The sequence below is a fragment of the Neolamprologus multifasciatus genome, chromosome 6, assembly GCF_963576455.1.
Source record: "Neolamprologus multifasciatus chromosome 6, fNeoMul1.2, whole genome shotgun sequence".
NCBI classification, from domain to species: domain Eukaryota; kingdom Metazoa; phylum Chordata; class Actinopteri; order Cichliformes; family Cichlidae; genus Neolamprologus; species Neolamprologus multifasciatus.
Window position 1 is genome coordinate 28,709,124 of NC_140444.1, and position 21,557 is coordinate 28,730,680.

Genomic DNA, 21,557 nt, shown 5'->3' on the forward strand with positions numbered 1-21,557 from the left:
GTCGTGTATGTAAGAAATAAGAAAAAAAACAAAAACAGTAAAGTCCTGACGCAGGACCTGAGAAATCCCTTCAGCTGATCTATCTACTGTTCAGTGAAGCCTCAACAGGGGTGACCGACAAGAAGCCATTCTTCATGAAATGGATAGAAAGGCTGAGATATGCTAAATTACACAAGAACTGGACTGAAAACACAGAACACAGAAAAGTACAGTCTGATTTTGCTCCACCATTTAACCCTTGTGTTGTCCTTGTGTTGTCATCAAGAGAATGGGAATCCCAAGGACATTACAAGGGTTAATTCCAACTGGAAAGGATCTGATCAGCGTGACAGTGATCACAAACACACCTGACACAGCAGTAAAGCATACCTGAATAAAAAAACACAGTGGAACACTATCAGTCATTGATTGACCTCCCTGGAGCCCGGACCACAACATTACTGAAGCAATGTGGGATCATCTTACCAGAGGACAGAAGGTAGCCAACATCCAAAGAAGAGTTTTGAATGTCCTTCAAGAAGCCTAGAGAACTATTCCTGAAGATCACTTAAAGAAATTAAAAGAAAGCTGCCTAAGAGAGTTCAGGCTGTTTTGAAGAATACCAAATATTGACCTACAGGCTACACAGAATTATAACAATACTGTATTTCCATCTATTTTTGGATGTTTCAAAAAAATCACTGCATCTCTTTTCCATTTTCCAGTAATGAGACTAAAGATGATTTAATGGTAATGTATGATTCAAAGCCAAACTGAAATTAGATACTTAAAACAACAACAACAACAAAACAATGTCTTTTTATTAAGAGTTTTCCCTTTATACATATAAACAAAAAGAGAGGAAAATGATTACAGATGATCTGCACATTCGGGGTAATTAGCCTGTACACTTAAGGTTGTGAGATAAAAAAGAAAAAAGAAAAGAAAAAGAAAAAAGTGAAATAAAGAAAAAGAGAGAAATGTAAACATAAGTATAATATTTCCCCCAGATAACATAATCCCTGCAAAATAATCCCATTCATTCCCACCGAGGTCAGATACCTTTTTTAAAACTAAAAAGTAACACAGTATTTCCTTCCCTGTATTAAAGTGAAGTGCAAGAATAATTCGTTATATTACCTAACTAAACGTACTTTCCACCACTGATAGGTGTGTATAGGCTTTTTTTGGGCGGGGTGCTGAGAGAGAACAAAAAACATAATGTCTCCACTACTTTCGATTGCACAAAGACCCCCTCTTGTTGCGTTTACACCTGCCCTGTTGTCTTTTTCCACGTGTTCCAGCCATTTCCACAGTTCCTCCCCTTCTGCTCCAAATATCTCCTCTCATTGGTGTAGCTTCCTGTCACTCAGCTGGGGCAGGTCTGCGAAAAGGGCCCGCCCACCTGTCCGCTTGACAGTTCGTTGCTGACGTCACCGAATCCGTCCCATCACGGAAATATGGAGTAGTGACAGGAGATGTTACGCTGCGTTTGTTATGGCTTTAAAGCGGCACTTCGAGCTTTGAATGTTCGTTTTTAGTGGCTGTCCGCATGGATTTAGCGATGTTAAAGGCCCGTGGTTAACTTACAAACAGTGGCTGGCAGGCGCTGGAAATGGAAAGAGACTTCGACCTCTGTTTTTAGTTGAGTACCGTCAGTTGTTCGTTTATTAAGAGCCATGAAACAAAGTGTTTTAGGGGTCATGGGGGCTGTAGGGCGCCTGATCTTGTCTCTTCTCCTGCTGTCGTTGGAAGGCAAGCTGGTTCAGGTAAACTTTGTAACTTTGAGTTGTGTGGCGCTTTCTGCTTCTGTTGTTGTGAACACTGTTTTTGTGTTTCTATTTATGCCTAACGGAACTCCCAAATGGCATGTGTGTCTATTTCAGGCTCTAGCAAAGTTGCGGTGATATGATGGGTCGTTTAACGTCTTTAGCTAGCTAGGTAGCTCACTCGTCAGAAGAAAGTTAATACTGTGTGTGTGCGTGCGTGCGTGTGTGCGTGTGTTTGTGTGTGTTTGTGTGTGAGAGGGGGGAAGAGAGAGAGTGAGCTTAGTTTGCCTGCTTCACTTGTACCTCTGCTTCAGGTTTACTCTTCTGCTAATGTATAAATATGGGAGAGGTGGACTCTCAGACACAGTCGAAGGGAACTTATCTCGACTTAAAGTGATTTAACTTTAATCTTAACATAAACTAAACTTAAAGGCAGTCAAGTCCCCACTTTTGTTAAACAACTGTATCTGCCCACAGCGTGAGTAATACAAATACACTTAGGTTAACATACACACCCCTCGGCATGTGGTGTCGAGTTTTGGAGGGCAGGGCAAATAAGATATCCTGCTAAATCAGGAACACAGTGCACTTATTGAGTAGAAACTCACTGCAGGCCATTACAATCAACCCCCACTCCCCAGTGGTGGGCCTGACACACACACACACACACACACACACACACACACACACACACACACACACACACACACACAAGCTATGCTGAAATCTTCGACACATGACACGACTGACCTCAATGTCAGACAGCTGTTCTAAAGTTTCAGTCTGTTTCTGTGTGTGTGTGTGTGTGTGTGTGTGTGTATGTGTGTGTTTGTGTTGTGTTTGTCTATCTAATTTCTTCTGGCGACCCTTCAGGTTGGTGGGGTCAGATCAGTCACCCTTCCAGAGTCCCTCCTGTTTGTCTCCACTCTGGACGGTAGTCTGCATGCTGTCTCCAAACAGACAGGAGACATCAAATGGACTTTAAGAGAAGGTCTGTACACAAAGAGTCAGTACTGTTTACTCTGTTGTATTTAATTATTTTTACATCATACATCATTAAGTTGCTCTTCTAATTCTTTCAGACCCCATTATTCAAGTTCCTGTCTACCTCACAGAGTAAGTAACATAGAGACACACAGACATGGGGCCCTGAGTACCACTACTCAGAAATAAAAGCTTAACTTTCCTTAAAGTGTCACTGCTTTGCTGTTTTGTGCTTTTAGACTTATCTCAGGAAGAGTGAGCCACAACCCTTATCATCTAAATGCATAAACAGTTTACATAACTGTGGAAATTCTTCATCAAGTCTTATGATTGCCTTTAAGCAAAGCATGAATCACACCAGAAAATCCTGTGTTAATAACAAACTCCAAACCTTAGTTTAAGACAAAGCTGATATAATTAAGTTTGAATCATATATTGATAGGGCAGCACGGTGGTGTGATGGTGCCCTTTCTGTGTGGAGTTTGCATGTTCTCCCCGTGTCTGTGTGGGTTCCTCCCACAGTCCAAAGACATGCAGTTAGGGGGGTTAGGTTAACTGGTGATTCCATATTGCCCATTTCTATAAGGAAGTTGTGTTATTAGTTGTTGTATAGATTGTATAGATGTTCTCTTTTTTTTGATAGTGATTCATTTCTAAATTTGTGCACTTTTCATTTAGACCAGGTTTCCTCCCAGACCCCAATGATGGCAGTTTATATGTACTCGGTGGAAAGCACAAGGAAGGTTTGATGGTAAGGATGCTTGTTTGTGTTATATTTCTTATATTTAAAAAAAAAAGAACTTGTTTGATTTATTGTATTGATAAATCTGCAGAAACTGCCTTTTACCATCCCTGAGCTGGTACAGGCTGCTCCCTGCAGGAGCTCTGATGGGATACTCTATACAGGTCAGATTAACACGTTTTTTTATCACCATGTGTGAAACAGACTGTCATAAAAGGAGACACTGACCTACATCGCTGCTGTTTGTTAATCTTCGCAGGTAAAAAGCAGGATGTGTGGTTTGTGGTGGATCCTGAAACCGGTGAAAAGCAAACCAGTTTAACAACCTCCACCTCCGACTCCATCTGTCCCAACAGTCCCCTGCTCTACATTGGACGCACAGGTATGTCTGCACAGGTGGCTGCACCCGCTCACGTGGCTGAGGGTTGAAGGTTGATGGGCGTCACTGTTTGTTTTTCCCAGAATATGTTGTTACCATGTTTGATACGAAGACACAAGAGCTGCGATGGAACGCCACGTACAACGATTACTCTGCTCCGCCTTACGACGAGAAGCAAGACTACAGTACGTCCCTGCACGCACAATCAGTTGCTGAGTGTGAATACAATTGTTTTGCCAGGATTATTGTGACATTGCACAAATGTAACTCATGATTATCCATTATTGTAGTATTTTGATACAGACTCTAGGTTATTTTTTACATGTAAACAGCTGGTTAAAATGATCTCAGACACTTCCAACACTAACCTGTTGCCTCTGGTTTCCTTATAGAAATGGCCCATCTTGTTTCCAGTGGTGATGGTCTTGTTGTGACAGTTGACAGAGAGTCAGGTAGGGGGAGGTGTGTGGTTTTATCCCTTTGTGAATATTTTAACATCTCATATGATTGATGTGTTCCTTAACAGTCATATTGAGGCTTGTAAGTCCCGTGTTGTTGTTGTTTTCCAGGTGATGTCCTTTGGAGTCAGAACTATGGCTCGCCAGTGATCGGCGTCTACCTGTACTCTGGAGACTCGCTGAGACACGCGCCCCACCTGTCCCTTGCAATGGAAACACTGCGTTTTCTCACATTCTCGTCTGCTGGCAACCAGGCAGATGCACACTCCACTTTGAAGTGGAGCTATCAGTTTGTGAAGGAGCAAGCCACTGCACAGACTCAGCTTGTGTAAGAAGAATTGTGTTCACTGAAGAATAGAGGATTGTTTTGTTCAGTCACTGAGTTCCTTATTGATTGTTATTCATGATGATCTAACCAGGACTCAGAGAAAATGCAAAGCATGTGCTTCAAATGCAGATGATGACAGATGACAGGGATTCCTCATAACTGGAGTTAACATGCAACACAGATACCAAGATCTGCTGAGTGTTTTTCTCCATCAGAATACCACCAGATATATTATCACGTATTAAAACACAGTTGCTACAGGCAAAAAGACAAGCTGAGGGGAAAAAAAGATGCGATGAAAGTCTCCTAAAAAGCTGTGAAACCGGTTCCTGGTCTATCTTAACTAGGGCTGGGTATCGTCACTGATTTCTAGAATCGATTCAATTCCGATTCACAAGGTCCCGAATCGATTCGATTTAATTCGATTCGATTCAATTCAATTTGAATCTGGGAAGTTTTGACAGTCAGAAATATTATAATTCAGATCAGTACATTTACATATTTTTGTATCTATAAAAAGGAAGCTGACACACGCAAGACTTTATCAAAGGTGTGAGCGTCACAGCAGATGCCTTTGTGTCAAAGTAGCTGAAGATAAAACACAGAAACACATGAAGGCGATTTTCCTGGCCTGGGATTTTATAAAAATATTCTGCAGTACATCAAAAACGAAAGAAAACCATTAATCAACACATGAACATTACTTCTGAAGTTACAGCGGTTTTATTAGAGACACAGCGTTTTGCATTTTGCATAATTTTAAAAAGTTTAAATTTGTTCAGTATTGAACGGCAGAAATGAGGTTTTCTTTTCGGAAGTATATAAAACGAGAAAAAAAAAACGTCGGCCGACAGCGCTGTAAACAACGGTAGACTTGTGCGTAACAAGCAAGCGAATAATGAAGAAAATAGATTTTTAGACGGGAAACTGTTCTTGAAGTACAGAGAGAGGGAGGGAGGGAGAGAGAGAGAGAGCTGTGCGTCGTGGTCGAAGCAAAACAGTAAAAGTAAGAGTGAATACATGACGATGTTTATGTGAAGCGTAGTTTGGATCTTCTTTTGCTGCTGGTTCGGTCAATATGTTTGGAGAGACATCAAACGAACAGCTTTAGAATCAGCGTATAAAGGGCGTGAACACAAGGCGCATCAGAATCAGCGAGCTGTCGGCTTTCAGCCCCGACTGTGAGAAAGGCGACATCTAACTGATTCTGATGCGCGGGTCCCAGCTGTGTGTTTAAGTATTTGTGCAGAATCTGTGTTCCTGCTCTCATTTACTGTCTTAGCTGTTTGGTGGTTGTTGAAATTTTGTGAGATTTCACCAGAGATTCTGGCATTTCATGCAAAATAAATTTATATAAAAAAATTGATTCAGGATTTTAATGAATCGATTTTACGTTATCCAAGCCAGAATCAAATTTAATCGATAGATCGATTATAAAAACCCACCCCTAATCTTAACTCCTGAAACCAGAGGAGACCCTTATTTTCAAATCTTCATTTCATCTTTATTGGATAGAGACAGACGGGAAAGAGCGTATGATGTTTTAAATTGCTACACAGTCATGACTCTCATTTGATGCACAGTTAGGTTCATGAATACTTGGACAATGACTGAATTAAAATAACTCAGCTTTTATTTCCTTAAGGCCCACTCTCTATGTGGGAAAGCTGGACTCCCACCTCTATGCTTCGACTTCTCTTGTCCACCACGGAGTCTCATTAGTGGTGAGTTCAAGCTAAACAGTGTATCCAGTCAGCTGGTGATTGAGGTGATAATGGGGAAAGTCCACTCCTGACTCATCTGTGCTCTTTGTTGCCACGGCAGCCTCGGGGACTGACCCTGGCACGGATCGACGGTCCACTGACGGCTGAGGTGACAGTCAGAGAGAGAGGGGAGTGTGAGATCACACCATCCACCGATGTGCGCTATCCTCCGGGGAGCATAAACAACCAGAAAAACCACTGGCTGCTTATAGGTAAACGTGTTCAAACACACAGACAGCTTTCTTTATTAAAAATAAATAAGTTCTTCAGACACTAACCAACCCAAATGACAACATTTGTATTAATGAAGTTATTGTCCAGAACTAGAAAAATTGGCTGCTGGTTTTTAATTATAATAATAATAATAATAATAATAAAAAAAATGCTGACCTGAACATAACAATGACACCTCCTTGCAGAGAAAATCGCAGTGAAGAAAAACGAGTAGTGAGCTGCAGGCTAACCTCACAGGCACAAACTCAGAAATAAAAGTGTTGACATAAATGACGTTTAAATCAATTAAAATAATAATAATAAAATGAAGCGTTAATCGATTCACAGAACGTAACATGAATTTGTGTGTTAATTTGCTTCTGTATTTATTTACCTTTCTGCTAATTCATCTATCCTTTACTCAAATAATTTGCATACTGCTTCAGTATGCAAATGAGTGGGCTGCTATTCAAAGAGTGCAATGGGGTCAGTCTTATGCATATTGTTTGGCTCACAAATGTAATGGCTGCCTCCACTTGTTAGATCGCTGGAGACCTAATTAATCTAGCCGAAAACAATACTGTCAGTAAGGAATGATTAATGAGGAAAATAACTAATTCAGTACAAATGTAAACAAATACACACCCATGTCAAAATGGAGATATTTATTTAGTGTATCATTTTCTAAGTTAGTGCATATATACTCTTGCTACATTAAATAATTATCTATTTAAGTATTTAAATATATTAAAAATGATATTCACATAAGCAGTGGAGCATTAAGATTAATATCCTTTTTCTTTATTTTTCATGGTAAGAGTTCTGGTGTACGAGCCTTTGAGTCTTTGATTTATGCATCAAACCAACCCCCCCCCCCTCCCCCCCCCAAAAAAAACAAAACAAAAACAAACAAACAAAAAAACAAAAAACTTGTGCAGATGTAAATGTATTTGATCTGTGTGTTTTGCTGCTTCAGGTCACCATGAGCTCCCCCCGGTAGCCCACACAACCATGTTGAGAGATTTTCCCACCACCCTGCAGCATTCTGGTGAGGCGGTCATCCCCCCTCGATCTTCTGCCTCCCCTGCCTCCCCGTTGTCCCCTGCCTCCCACTACCATCAGCGCTATGTGAGTCACGGCTGTTTCACAAGAAAAATGTAAAAAAAAAAAAAAAAAAGTATCCTCATCATCTAATTCCTCTTTTTTTTTTCTCTCTTTTTCTTTCTTGTGTATCTCAGTTTCAAACATTAGCTGGCAGACATAGTGACGCTAAGGCTAACCAAGGAGGGGCTGATGGGAAGACGTCAGGACAGGATCAGAGGTCAGCCACCGTGCTGCCTCTCTATGTGACTCAGGACCGTCTGACTCTGGCTGTCGTGACTCTGCTGCTGGGAGGATGGCTCGCCTTCATGTTCACATATCCCATCGTGAGTTTCTGCTCGTTTTATGCTTCTTCTTTTTTTTCAGAAGCTTTAACAAAAACTCTTTTCCTTTTTTTAAAGAATTAAATGAGGTGATCACTAACACTGCTTTCTAATCAATAATATGCAGTATCACCCATATATAAGCTTATGAGCATACCTTAGTATGAACATGAGAAATGGGAGTAAACCGCTGCTGCATAGCTCATTAATAAACTCATTACATGTTTTAAAGAAAGAAAAGCAAACTACAAAGGCGAGGATTTATGGTTTTGTCTGGGTGTCCGACAAAGGTGCTCCGATTTAATGGTGGCAGGTGGGATGCCCCTGTAAGTGACCTGTGATCGTCATTAAATCCAAAACAGTGTGATGGAAAATTCTTGCTGCTCCCAGTTTTCCTCCACCCACCTTATTCCTCTACTTAAGTTAGAAAGCTGTGTTCCTATTCCAGCATGTCATTCATTGACCCTTAGAGAACAGAGATCATTGTTTCATCTTCAGCTGTTGTTTACTCATGCGGGCTTGGTAATGAATGGTGACAGTACAAGTGAGAGATGAAGAGCGTTTCCACTCTGTTTGAAAAACCGAGGGCTGTAATGCTTTTTAAAATGCAGCCTCTTTTGCGTCTGCGTCTCATTTTTTGGGCTGATGAAGCTCCCCTCAGCAGCACTTGGAATAGAAACAAATATGTTTTCTGGACGGGTTTCAGCCAGATACAGTAACTAAGCCTCAGGCAGTTATCATGTCACGCCACATATCATGAACAGGACATTCAGTTATTGCAGCAGGTTATTTGCTCAATGCCACCGCGTGATAGACACATCATATTTACAGCAAAGCTTATCCTCACAGCTTCAGTAGCACCTTCCTGCATATATATGCATTTCCTAAGTATTGTTTTTGCAGAGTTTAATAGGCTACTGAGTGTATGTGATTGATTAACAAAGAAAAAAGTATATTCCCCACTTAATCTAATAAATCATAGTTTGAAACAGTGATTATGGATAAATTGCACATTTATTTGTGTTGTTTTTGTTTTTAAGCTTCTTTTAAATGGCTTATGTGGAGTTTCCACACTACTGAGACTGAATTGCAGTTGCCATGTTTTTGAGTGTGTGGACAGTTTACTAATCTTATATTTTCAGTACTGACCTTTTGAACTCAACCTTCTTGTTTGATGTGTTGTATATCGATATGCGTCTCTCCAGCGTGCAGCTCAGCAGTTGAAAGCTCAAAGACAGCTGGAGGAAGCCTTTGAGTCTCGTCTCCAGCGCATGCAGACAAATACGCAGGCACAAATGTTGGTTTCTTCAGACCCACCTCCTTCCACTGATGCAAACATCTCAAGCGGTGTGTAACTTAAAAACCAAGTTTTCTGTCGCTCTGTGCTTGTGAGTGCAGTGATGGTGATGAGAAATGAAGAGTTAATAAAACCTGTCATTATTGAGGACCAGATTAACCTGGACTCAGTATAAGTTTTAATACCTGCAAGAGTCTTATTCAGACTGTATATCTACACCTAGACCCGTTGCCTGCATCTACAGAACTTCTACCTAGTCCTCACAGTCACAGCAGCAGCAGCAGCAACACATCGCATGGAGATAAAAATGGCAAGAATGGACACAAACCCACAGCAGGTGAAACGCAGCATACTTGGCAAATTTGCCTCAAGATGCTTTTGGGTATAAAAACTCAACAGAAAGCATTACTGGGGGGGGAAAAAAATCACTGTTGCTCCTTCACCTTAAAGATGAGCTACATTTAGTTTTCCTTTCTTTATTTTTACTTTTTCTATTTCTCAGAAGGAAACAGTGAGGAGGTGCACGTGGGTAAAATCTGCTTCAGTCCCTCTGAGGTGCTCGGACACGGCTCTGCAGGAACGTTTGTCTTCAGGTACGATATGTTTGTAAGCAGAAAACTGTATCAGTGGATTTTCATGATTTTAAGCAAAAGAGAAAACTTGTATCATATTTTTGTCAAGAATTCTTCTTAAGCATATAAAAAGTAGCACGCTGTTTTCAGTGCCCATCACAAATAGCACTAATCCTCTGTATGTTTTCCTCATGATTACGATATTAATCATTATCCTTAATAAGGATGAGGACGACACCTCCTCTGTACCCAAAATGATGAGTTTTGACACTTCAGTGTATGTCAATAAAGACATGGTTTGGTGACCATTAGGATAGTTTGCTTATTTTTTTTCTGAGGGTAGCTGCTTAGGCAGAGACCATCCTCACTAACCTCTGATGCATCAATACAGAAACGCTCCAACCAATCAGGAAACAAAGGTTTCAAGGGTTACTCCTGGTAGGCTGTGAATGGGTAAAGAGTTAAAAACTAGAGAGGGAAGAAATGGATTCTAATGGATGTTTATCTGATTGTGTTTTTTGACTTTACTAAGGTCTATACTATAGCTAGTGGTGTGACTGAATGTGAATAGGAACTCATTCAAAGCTAAGGTGACCACAGGTTGAAAAACTTGACTCATGTCTTTGAAAATATGACAAGCACCAAAATACGGAGCACACAGCTGTCAGTATTTCTTACTCCTACTCTCTATAACAGCAAAACATCAACAAACTTTATCTTTTTGAACAACACACATGCACATAATCATGTTATGGGGATTTTAGGGGTAAATTTGACGACCGCCTCGTTGCCGTGAAGCGAATTCTGCCAGAGTGTTTTGAGGTGGCAGAGCGAGAGGTGCAGCTCCTCCGAGAGTCCGACACGCACCCCAACGTCATCCGATACTTCTGCACAGAACGAGACCACCTCTTCACCTACATCGCCATCGAGTTGTGCACCGCAACTCTGCAACAGGTTGGCGCTACAGTGGACTGTCACTGAGATCTCCGCTTTGACTGTTAATTGAATTATCTTTAAAACATTTGTTTTGTCTGTATTCACTGCAGTATGTGGAAGAGCCGTCCTCCTTTCCTGAGCTGAGTCCTATAACTCTGCTGGAACAGACCATGTGTGGCCTCTCACATCTCCACTCACTCAATATAGGTCTGAGACACACACACACACGCACACACACACACACACACACACACACACACACGTATATTTACATACACTATAAATTCTATATATTCTATATACACTATAATATTCTTTAAAACTTACCTTTCCTTTATCCGTCTAGTCCATCGTGACCTGAAGCCTAGAAACATCCTGCTTTCTGGGCCGAGCGCACTGGGTCGGGTCCGAGCTCTCATCTCGGATTTTGGGCTCTGTAAGAAGATTCCCGACGGCCGGAGCAGCTTCTCTTTGCGTTCTGGAATACCAGGAACTGAAGGGTGGATAGCTCCTGAAGTGCTGCGAGACAACCCTGAAAATAAACCGGTAGGTTGCAAACATCTTTATAAAAACTGCTAAACTCTTCTCAATAAGAAGCCCGGTTGGTCTTTAGAGTGAGAAGTACTTCATTACCTGTTGGTAAAGGTGTTTCTCGTCTCATCTTTCCAGACAGCAGCCGTGGACGTGTTTTCAGCAGGCTGTGTGTTTTACTACGTAATCAGCAGGGGGCAGCACCCCTTTGGCGATGCACTGAGAAGACAGGTCAACATCCTGTCAGGAGAGTATTCGCTCTCACACTTTATGGAGGATTTACATGGTGAGTGTCTTTCACTCGTGCTTCTCTCCTTAGTAGGTCCTATGATGTGAAAATGGAAAACCGTCCATGCCTTCATACGTGAGCACCATTTAGCCACCAGACTTTGAACCGGTGCATCAGTTCAAACATGCTTTTGGCTGCAGTTTTTCCAGTTACCGGCGTGAAATTGATGCTTTGATTGGCCTCTTTTGTAAACCGTGCTCAGATCACATCACATGTTACTAACTGGAAAACATTTATATTTGCTGGTCTTATCAGATGATGTCATAGCACAGGATCTGATAGAGCAGATGATCAGTGCTGAGGTGGAGTCACGCCCCTCCACTGCCTGCGTGCTCAAACATCCGTTCTTCTGGAGCCCCGAGAAGCAGCTGCTATTTTTCCAGGTGTGTTGCCTCAGTTGCTCTGTGGTCACTCGTTTATAGCAGCATGTAGACATTGAAATCTAATAATAAAATTATTACTTTTATTATTTCTATTTAGAGATGGGCTATGAAAAGATGTTGTGGGGAATTTCTTTTTGTTTGCTTTGTGTTTGCAGATTCTGTGAGCAGTGTTATTTATTTATTTTTTTATGTTTATGTTTGTATAAAGGATGTGAGTGACCGCATAGAGAAGGAGCCTGCAGACAGTCCAATTGTAGTCAGATTAGAAACTGCAGGAAGATTAGTCGTCCGAACCAACTGGAGGATGCACATCTCCGTGCCTCTGCAGACAGGTTTGCACACACAGACACACCCTCGGAGCTCTACATGCATGCTTAACATCTGTGCAGGACAATAAACCTGTAATGCTTTTTTTTCCTCCCCCCCTCCTCTTCCTCCTCCTCCTCCTCCATGGGCGCCCCAGACTTGAGGCGGTTCAGGACCTATAAAGGAAACTCGGTGAGAGACTTGCTGAGAGCCATGAGGAATAAGGTCAGCCAGCATTACAATCATTAGATTCATGCAGAATTATCTTCAACCCACTTTTTATGTTTTTGACTTTTTTTGTTTTGTTTTTTGCATTTACGTTACAGAAGCATCACTACCACGAGCTCCCACCAGAGGTGCAGGAGACTCTTGGTGAGCTGCCCGAAGGCTTCGTCGGGTACTTCACATCACGGTTTCCACGGTTACTGATGCACACGCACGCTGCGCTGCAAATCTGTGCCCATGAAAGACTGTTTCACCCTTACTACCTACCCCCCAATGCCAAATAGCTTTCACAAGGCTATGCACTCCACATTTCATGTGCAGGGCCAAGTAAAAGAAATCCCTGACTGTACCCTGTTATTGCTTTTGTAAAGCCTGTGCTGTTCTTCAGGGGAAGTTACAGCTGCTCTGAAAATATTTTTATAGAACTTGGGGTTGTTTTATAGATTAATTTTATTGTATTTTTTATTTCTTCCCTACTTAAAGAATGTATATATTTGTATTAATAATAGGATATGTTTTTAAACTAGATCTCAGTCAAATTATTATTATTTTTTTTTCTTTTTCTTTTTGGGCTTCACTAAACCTAAAAAACAACAGTGGTTATTAACTCTGTGAGCCAGCCTCGGTTTTTTCCAATGAGAGCTATGAGCATGTTAATGATACCAGATATCCAAACACGGACAGGTCTGATCCAGCACATTTCTGACCAAAGGAACAAACTATAACTGTAAACAAATGGATAAGAAATGTTAACACAGGCTAAATACAGCAGCCAAGTAATAAGCCTGTTAATAAGGCTTGTTATTTACTGGCCCATCATGAAAGTAAATTTGATCACAGTGACAGTGTTGCTTACATGGTGTGTAAGTGTATTTTTGCTTTGTTACAGCAAAAAACCCAACAGAATTTAAAGTAAATTATTTGCAAATCTCTAGCTATCTGAGAGCAAAACCTTTGGCTTCTCCTGATTGGAAGGAAAAGCCAAAGGTTGTAGGTGATTGTTTAAAAACTGTAGACACTCCTGTTACCTGTGCATCAATGATCTTTCAGCATGATAAAGTATATATATATTTTTTAAGAGAATTGACTGGTCAGAAGGTGCTGTGTTTATTTGTGTAGAAAATAACCTGCCCTTGAGCAAGTACATTGTGTAGCACAAGTTAAAATGGAAGGTGAAAACACAGCCGCTTTTATTGAACTGAAACAAAATGAAGTAAAATTATGATAAGTTATATTAACTACTGAAAATAGCCTCTCTGACAGTGGGGATAGTTTTACAGGTTGACAGAATCATGTAGACTGATGCATAATAATTCTGAAATGATTAAAGAGTGTGCTGAAGAACTGCAGCAGATCTCGTCTTCATGTTGTCAGTGTAGAGGTTTATAACTGGGTGTACAAATGTTGTTGAAGCTGTAGGTAAAGCACACACCGCAGATACTGAGGTACACAGTTACACAAGGCTACACACTAATGTTCGTGCTGTGCTTTCTTTAACTGTTCTGGAGACAGTGCCGTACCTGCATAAGTGAAGGTAGTTATACAGCTCCACCCAGGCATGTCGTCCACTAAAGAGAATACAGTGAATATCACAATCAGACATCACTGACACACTTCATACGTGGGTAAAGCTGTGAAAACTTGGAAGTTTATTTCTGGTTTCTGGTAGAAGACTTGAGGCCACACATTTCGCACACCCATCCCAGCAGGAGAAGAGGGGAGGCGGTGCGCACGGCCAAAGGGTGAGAGTCCCAGCAGACCTGAAGCAACGGGCAGTTGACCCTGGTAGAGGCTGGGGCCAACAACCACACCAGAACGCACGCGCACACACATATGCGCACATACACATACACACTCCGACCATTCACCCACACCCACCCACTAATGACACAGAGACATAAAGACACTTGCACACACATTGACCCCCACCCCCCACTGTTGAGGTGTTGGCGAGCATGTGGTGCCCCGAATCAACAGCAAACCGGAATGATGCCAAAGTACACCACCTTGCCTGTAGACCCCCGTCCCAGGCAAAGTGTATGGAAAAAAGATGTAGGAAAATTAATGAACGAGTGAAATAAACTGAAGCTTTGGTTTTATGCCAGGTACACCCATTTTTGTCTTCACCTTGAAGCAAAATAAATTTGTTCAAATCTAAGTTATTAAATCCTAACAGGAGCACTTGCAGCATTAAACTGTATACAGCACAGAGTGAGACATGGTGGAAAGCAAGATTAAAGATGAAGAAGGTAAAAGGTAAAGATTTTTTTTTACACTTTGTTGAATAAGGAAAGACTCATTTCAGACATTTCCTTTTCTGATGTCAATTGTTTATCCTGGTGAGAAAATGTCATTCCTGTGCAGATGAATGTGCCAGAGAGGTACTTACCATTTGAAAATGTCAGTGGGTATAAAAAAAAAAAGACAACAAAAAAAAAAAACTACTAAACTGACTTTGCTTCATTTTTTATGTATTATTTTTATTATTTATTCAGAGTTACACAGTAAAAACAGAATCATTGAATCACAGTAAAAATGCTGCATTGTCTACTTTACTCCAGCAGAGGGAGACATGTGCCAAGCCCAGCTCTGATCATTTAAATGACTTTTCTTGGTAAAGGCTAGAAGTAAAGAGGAAGTCGCAGGCTTCTAAATTGCTTTCATGCATTAAACAGAATTGCGATTGTGTGATTGTAGGGCGATCGTGGCTCAAGAGTTGGGTGTTCGTCTTGTAATCGGCCGGTTGCCGGTTCGAGCCCCGGCTCGGACAGTCTCGGTCGTTGTGTCCTTGGGCAAGACACTTCACCTACCCCCTACTGGTGATGGCCAGAGGGGCCGATGGCGCGATATGGCAGCCTCGCTTGCCTTCACCAGTGGTATTGTAAAGCGCTTTGAGGGGTCCCGAAAAGCGCTATATAAATGCAATCCATTATTATTATTGAAGTTATTAAGTAACAGATTAAAGCTGTGTACTTGTGTATATGCGGTCACCGTCCAAACATGTAAAACTGTTCTCTTGCGTTCGTTTTGGCCTGATTAACAATCTGCCCTCAAAAACACTTCCCGTAGAGCAGATAAGATGTCAGACATCAGTTAATTCCACTGTCAGTGTGAACTTAAACAGAAGTGGTTTAATGATCTGAAAGCCTGGGGAGCAGCTATCTGTCATGACCAAATCATCAGCTAATGAACCACTCGTTCATACTTTATGCTCGTTTATCTCTGATTCAGTCGTTTGGTCAGTGTGTGTGTGTGTGTGTGTGTGAGTGTGTGAGTGTGTGAGTGGAGAAAAACAGAGGGCGTACCCGGCTCATTATTAAATATCAGAGTTCAGCTGTAGGTCTAATCAAAACAGCCTTAGGGAAACATCAGCTTAACCAAAGTCATGAGACCAAATTCACTGCGCTGCACACATGCAGCTGTATACACACTCGAACCCACAGTCACACACACTCGCACACAGATAACAGATAAATGTGCGTGATGGCTCTCAGGTCTGTGGATATTCGGGTAGGCAACAATTACGTTATGTTATTGCTGTAACAAGAAACAGAGAAGTCCTCTTTTGATTTCTGTGAGTTGGTCTGTGGCTAAAAATGGTGTTTCTACATTATTCTTGATTTACTTTGGTTGCTGGAGGCAAAATAATAAAAATGGCTACAATCACCTTTTATCCATTGCATTAAAAAGCTTTGCATTATTTCCTGCCATTTTGTGTTTATTTTGGTTTGTTTTTTGGCAGAGAAGTAAGTCGTTATTAGCAAGCTGCACATAAAGACTGGATGGCTGCAGTGCACCGATATAAATACCTATCTTAATTAGTGCTAACTATCGTATAAATAATATACAAGTATATAGAATATTCACTGTCCAAAACTGAATTAGGCGCCTTACTAATACCTTTCTAATGCTTAACAGTGTGACATTTTTATAAAGTGCTACTCCAATTTTATATTTTCACTTTGAAATAAACTCCTCCTTGGGTTGAATTGAATTCAACTATAAGAATATCCTGCACAGACCTCCTGGTGTTGACTATAGTGTAGAATTTAGCATTGATACTCTCCCTCTCTCTCTCTCTCTCACTCACACACACACACACACACACACAGGCTACACATCAGACACAAACGTTGAAATGCAGTGTGAGGACGAAATGTCCTGTGCCTCTCAGCTTCTATAAACGAATGCTTCCTTATGTTTCAGAGACCACTGGGATATATTTTTTTGCTCCCTGCTTTTTCCTCTCATCTCCTTTGTACGACACCGCAGGAGGCTGGTTAGGTTTTCTCTGATGTGTGCTAGCCTGTGTGTGTGTGTGTGTGTGTGAGTTTGTGCTGTGGGGTGAAGAGGGGCAGGCGATCGAAACAGCCTGAGCGATGTCGTTCTGAGTCTCTCCATTTTGGGATCAGGACAGGAAGTGGGCTCAACAGAGGAAACATGACCTCCTCCCCCTTCTCTTCTCTCCCTCCCTCTATCCTCTTACTTTTCCCTGTATTCCCCCTTCCTCCCTTTGTCCGTCCCTCCCCCCCTTAGTCTGCGCCTACCCATTCACAAGGTCACTTCAGTGTTCTTCTGGAGCCGGGAGCTCTCGTATGGCTGTCACATTCATTTCTGCGGCGTGCCTGAGCGGACCTTAAATTACACTCTGCTTACTTCCTGTGTAAATAAATCTATGTTAACCAGTGATTTCTAAAACAACACTAAAACTCTGGTCTAGTTGTTTCTGGGCTCCCTCCCTCTCTCCTGAGACTTGGAGTCTGTTATGCAGCAGAGCTCCTCTGATTAAAAGCCAAAGCAAAGGTCAGACTCTGCTGGGTAACAGAGATATTGCCCGACTTCAGCTTTACTCTCATGCCCAGTGGTCTGATAGCTCTGGTTGATGAGTTTCATGTTACATTATGTGGGATGAGGGCCTACGGTTAGCCTAGGTTGTAGATCAGTGTGACATTACTTATCAGGAGCTTCAACTCTCTGGCTTCGCAAGAGAGCTTCTCGTGTTCATAAATACTGATTAAACGGCCCCAGGACATTAGAAAAACATATTTGAATTTATTCCCCCCCGCGTTTCTCCTTCGGAGCTCAAAAACATTTCTTAAAAATCCTCACATCTATCCGCCCCCCCCCCCCAACCCCTCCTCCCCGCTAATCTTTCTACCACTCTTCACTTTCCAGCTCAGAGGGTCTCGACCTCTTGCTTTACAGCATACACACTCAAGCACACAAAAGACGGCCACACTGAGAAAATAAAGAAACAGCGTGTCAGCAAACGGCAGTGTATTTCACCACAGAGCACAGAGCCAAGGCACTGGAAAACAAAAAAACAAAGGCAGAAGACCTCCCTCTTTTCATCCCCCCCGCCAACCCTCCCGACCTTCATCCTGTTCGCCTTTCAGCGTCTGCATCTGTTTGTTTGTTTCATTGCCTTTTTCTTCCCCAGGCGTTTTCCTTTCTGCTCATTTTCTCTCGGACATATCCAGTGCAATGACGACAATTACAAAATTGAACAAAACGACAAAAAAAAAAAAGTTAAGCGTGAGAGGAAAACAAGGTAGGTTAGCTAACAACACCAACAGAGCAGTTATAGTTACAGTGATACCGTTAGACAGAGTGCCGCTTGTATTTTAGGATGTGCACACAGTGTCAGTCACATACTTACAGTAATTAATGTACAGGATTTATCAACACAAACACAGTTTTAATACAGTATCAGAACGAGGCGAGAGTGGGAACGTTCCCGGTTTGACTCATTCGCCTTCGAGGCAATGCAGACTTATTACTCGGGGTGGGAAGAGCAGCCCGGCTGTGTCCGACTGCTGCATACCAAAATGCAAATCAGGGGTTTTCACTTAACCTCACTTGATTGGAGGGAAAAAAGTAGTTTTTAAAAATGTACAAAGTATGAGGGATGCTCCTGTGAGTAGTTTAACCACCATCAGAAATCAGTGCATAACGTTTGTTAAAACTGCAGATAAGCTACGTAACAGGACATATTGTGACTGATTGCATTCATAGTTAACCTGCTGGTTACTTGACTTATAATTTCACCTTTATACCTGCATTACATGTCTGACACTGAAAAAACTTGCACTGAACAAAATATTTCTGCAGTTATCAGATTAACCCAATGCAGAAAAAAAATTCAGTCATTACATTCAAATCAATCAAATCAAGACATCTTGATGGACTGGGTAATATAAACTCTTGTGGCTTTTTCGGCTTTCGCTGTGCACCTCCTGCTGAACAAATATCTGACATTTCAGCTGCTAAATAGTCCACTATGTTCACAGGCTGGCTGCTATTTTTGTCCGGCTGCAGTTTAGCGTTCGGAAAGAAGTGCAGTGTGGTTGGTTTTTAGGACTTTTTTGGGATGGAAACAAGGCCGTGAGTGGTGAGAGTGAACCAAACAAGTAATGTTGGAGACTCTAAAACCAAAACAATGAGCTCAAGGACACTATGAAACTTCATATAAAGCTGGAGGGAACTTTAGAGGAGCACAACAATACACATATGCATATATATATGCATAGAAATTGTCTGAAGGTCAACAGGCACCAAAAATGCTCTGGTTTCCATTTGCAGTCAAGAACGTCTGATAGATGAACGAGAGGAACACATTTGCCGATGTGCAATTTGAAAAAAAACATCTGCCATCACCTGATTTAAAAAGAAAACTGCATTCATAAACAATCGGCAATCAATGGAACAGGAAGTCTTAGATCAGCCTTACGCTGGACACACCCGAGGGTTTTCAGATGATGACCGATGATCTGTGAATTTGTTACCTTGAGCCGTTCTTTCCCTTTCATATACGCAGCATTGACCAAAGCTTTTTTTAAAAATATTGGAACATCTTTAGTGAAATTGTTTTGATTCCAAAATTTAAGTATGTTGTATTTTTAAAAATTTAAATCCGAGTTTTTTTCTTCTTGTTTTCAATGCAGCGGACATTTAAATAAATGATCTCTAGCCGTCGCTTATCACTGAACTTGTATTTCTGACAGTAATCAAATATTTGGATTTGAAGGCAGCACTTCTTTCTGGCAGCTTCCTGTTTTCCTTACACGACCAACTACTTTGTTCAGGATACTTTCTAGGAACTCATTAGGAAATCACAGACTAGCCAGTCACCAGAACGTGTTTAAACTCGCTTCCCTGTGATGATTTTTGTTTCTTTTTTTAAAAAGGTCTGGCTTGTGTAAGTCACTTGTTATTGTCTCAGTGTTTTTGCTAGGAAGGCTTCCCACCCCGACTGCTACAAGTCCAAAACGGCTACAAGAAACACAGGGATAAGGTCATCTGCAGTTCAATCTCTTCATTTTCTGCTGTTCCCGGCACGTTTACAGGACAAAGGGAAGAGGAACAAGCAGCGTAACCAGAAGCCAAAGCTTTTTTGTAGATTTTTTAAAAATACTTTTTACTATATTTCTTTTTATACTGCCTCAGGTCAAGTCTAGGCTATTGTGGTGCATCTACTGGGATGCTATGGAAATCACAGAAGGGAGAGAAAAGCTCGGGAAAGGTGTATGGATTCATACGAAACCAGGAGCTGCGTGCACTTTTCAGAGCTTAGATGAGACTCTAATTTGACCGTCTACTTCTGAGGAGAAAAACAATGTGTCTATTGTGCCGAGAAGGAGTGGGATTAGAAGAATAACACTTGTTATCTGCAGCTGTTGATCTCTCGAACAATGGCGGGAACAAGAGAATTAACACAAGATGAGGAAAGAAAAGACGGGGCAGGAGAGGACGAGCGGTGTAGCGCAGCTCAGTCTCACTCCTCTGCTGAAGTTCATTGACAGGAACACTTGTGCAACCTTTTCACATAACACAGCATATGACCAGTATGGATCCCAAACCCCCTTCCCTCTGTCAGGTGTACTTTAAGACAGTATTTTTCAGCTCCAAACCTCATGTTTTTCCTCCTCGTATTCTTTCTTTGCGCTTCTTTCCCCTCCCGTGGCGTCTTCACACAGCTCGAGCTACATTTCAACAGGCAGCAGTCTGACTGGGTTTAGTGACATGTTGTCATGAGTCTTATATACAGAAGAGAAAAACAACGTTCAGTGCTCATGTCATGTAGTTGGTGCTTTCCTCTACATTTTTTACACATCTTGGAACCTGTGCAAGGAGAAGCCCACTGTCTTTTTTCTTTTCTTTTTCTTTTTTTTTTTTACAGCATTCACACATTTATACAGGTTAAACATAGAGATTCCACAGGGGCCAAAACGTCCAGAGTTGCTTCAGGGCTCCACAGGTTCAGAGGTCACTAAGATCCACTCTGCGTGGGTCAAGTGATGGTTCCACAGGTCATTGTTGCTTCAGATCAAAGGAGACCTTCTCAGAAGTCCTCCAGGCCTGGATTCACGGCTGGTTTCACAGTTAACAGTCAGAGAGGCCATCGTCTATGACGTGAAGGTCACTGCAGCATTATATCTTTGAGGTTTTCCTGCAGGATGGTGTCCTTCACGGCGTGGAAGACAAAGCGGATATTTTCTGTGTCCACCGCAGTGGTGAAGTGATGGAAAAGCGGTTTCCCTCGGTTTCTCCTCTTACGACTAAACAACTGCACCAGGAACGCCTGGAAGAAGCAGAGGAGGAAGAGTCTTTATGTGCGTGTGTTCACATATACTGTACTGACGTAAATACAAGATCAGACCGACTTTTATGACATAGCAGGAGGATTGGACTTTTTGGGGGAAGATATTTTTGTTGTGGAACTATTGTCACATATGTAGCGTTAGAGGGATGGATGTTCGTGTTACACATGGCCTAAGCTTCAGATAATGAGGTCAATGTACAGTGGAGAAAAAACCTATTTGATCCCCTGCTTAATTTATACATTTATTCACTTACAAATATGTGAATAGTCTCTAATTTTTATGGTAGTTTAATTTTAATAGAGAGATATTGCCCCAACAACAAAAAACACACCCATTACATAAAAGTTATAATAAATTGATTTGCATGTCTCCCACA

General features: G+C 41.6%; 2 protein-coding genes across 2 annotated transcripts in view; one reads left to right on the plus strand and one right to left on the minus strand.

Annotated features, from left to right (window-relative positions):
- Window positions 1–1,421: 1,421 nt before the first annotated feature.
- Window positions 1,422–18,145, plus strand: ern2 (endoplasmic reticulum to nucleus signaling 2). Its single transcript, XM_085162692.1, has 24 exons — window positions 1,422–1,748; window positions 2,622–2,739; window positions 2,831–2,864; window positions 3,411–3,483; window positions 3,566–3,638; window positions 3,734–3,856; window positions 3,937–4,038; window positions 4,246–4,305; window positions 4,423–4,639; window positions 6,285–6,363; window positions 6,464–6,614; window positions 7,592–7,743; window positions 7,854–8,042; window positions 9,245–9,386; window positions 9,560–9,673; window positions 9,839–9,929; window positions 10,673–10,862; window positions 10,955–11,051; window positions 11,191–11,390; window positions 11,514–11,661; window positions 11,920–12,047; window positions 12,256–12,379; window positions 12,511–12,578; window positions 12,680–18,145. Exons 1-24 carry the CDS (start codon window positions 1,659–1,661, stop codon window positions 12,860–12,862), a joined length of 2,946 nt encoding a protein of 981 aa, XP_085018818.1. The 5' UTR covers window positions 1,422–1,658; the 3' UTR covers window positions 12,863–18,145.
- Window positions 13,118–21,557, minus strand: part of gna12a (guanine nucleotide binding protein (G protein) alpha 12a) — a 35,358-nt gene continuing 26,918 nt past the window's right edge. Inside the window, exon 6 of the mRNA XM_085162694.1 lies at window positions 13,118–21,159. Coding sequence (XP_085018820.1) covers window positions 20,998–21,159 — 162 coding nt within the window. The 3' untranslated portion in view covers window positions 13,118–20,997. The remainder of the gene's footprint in view (window positions 21,160–21,557) is intronic.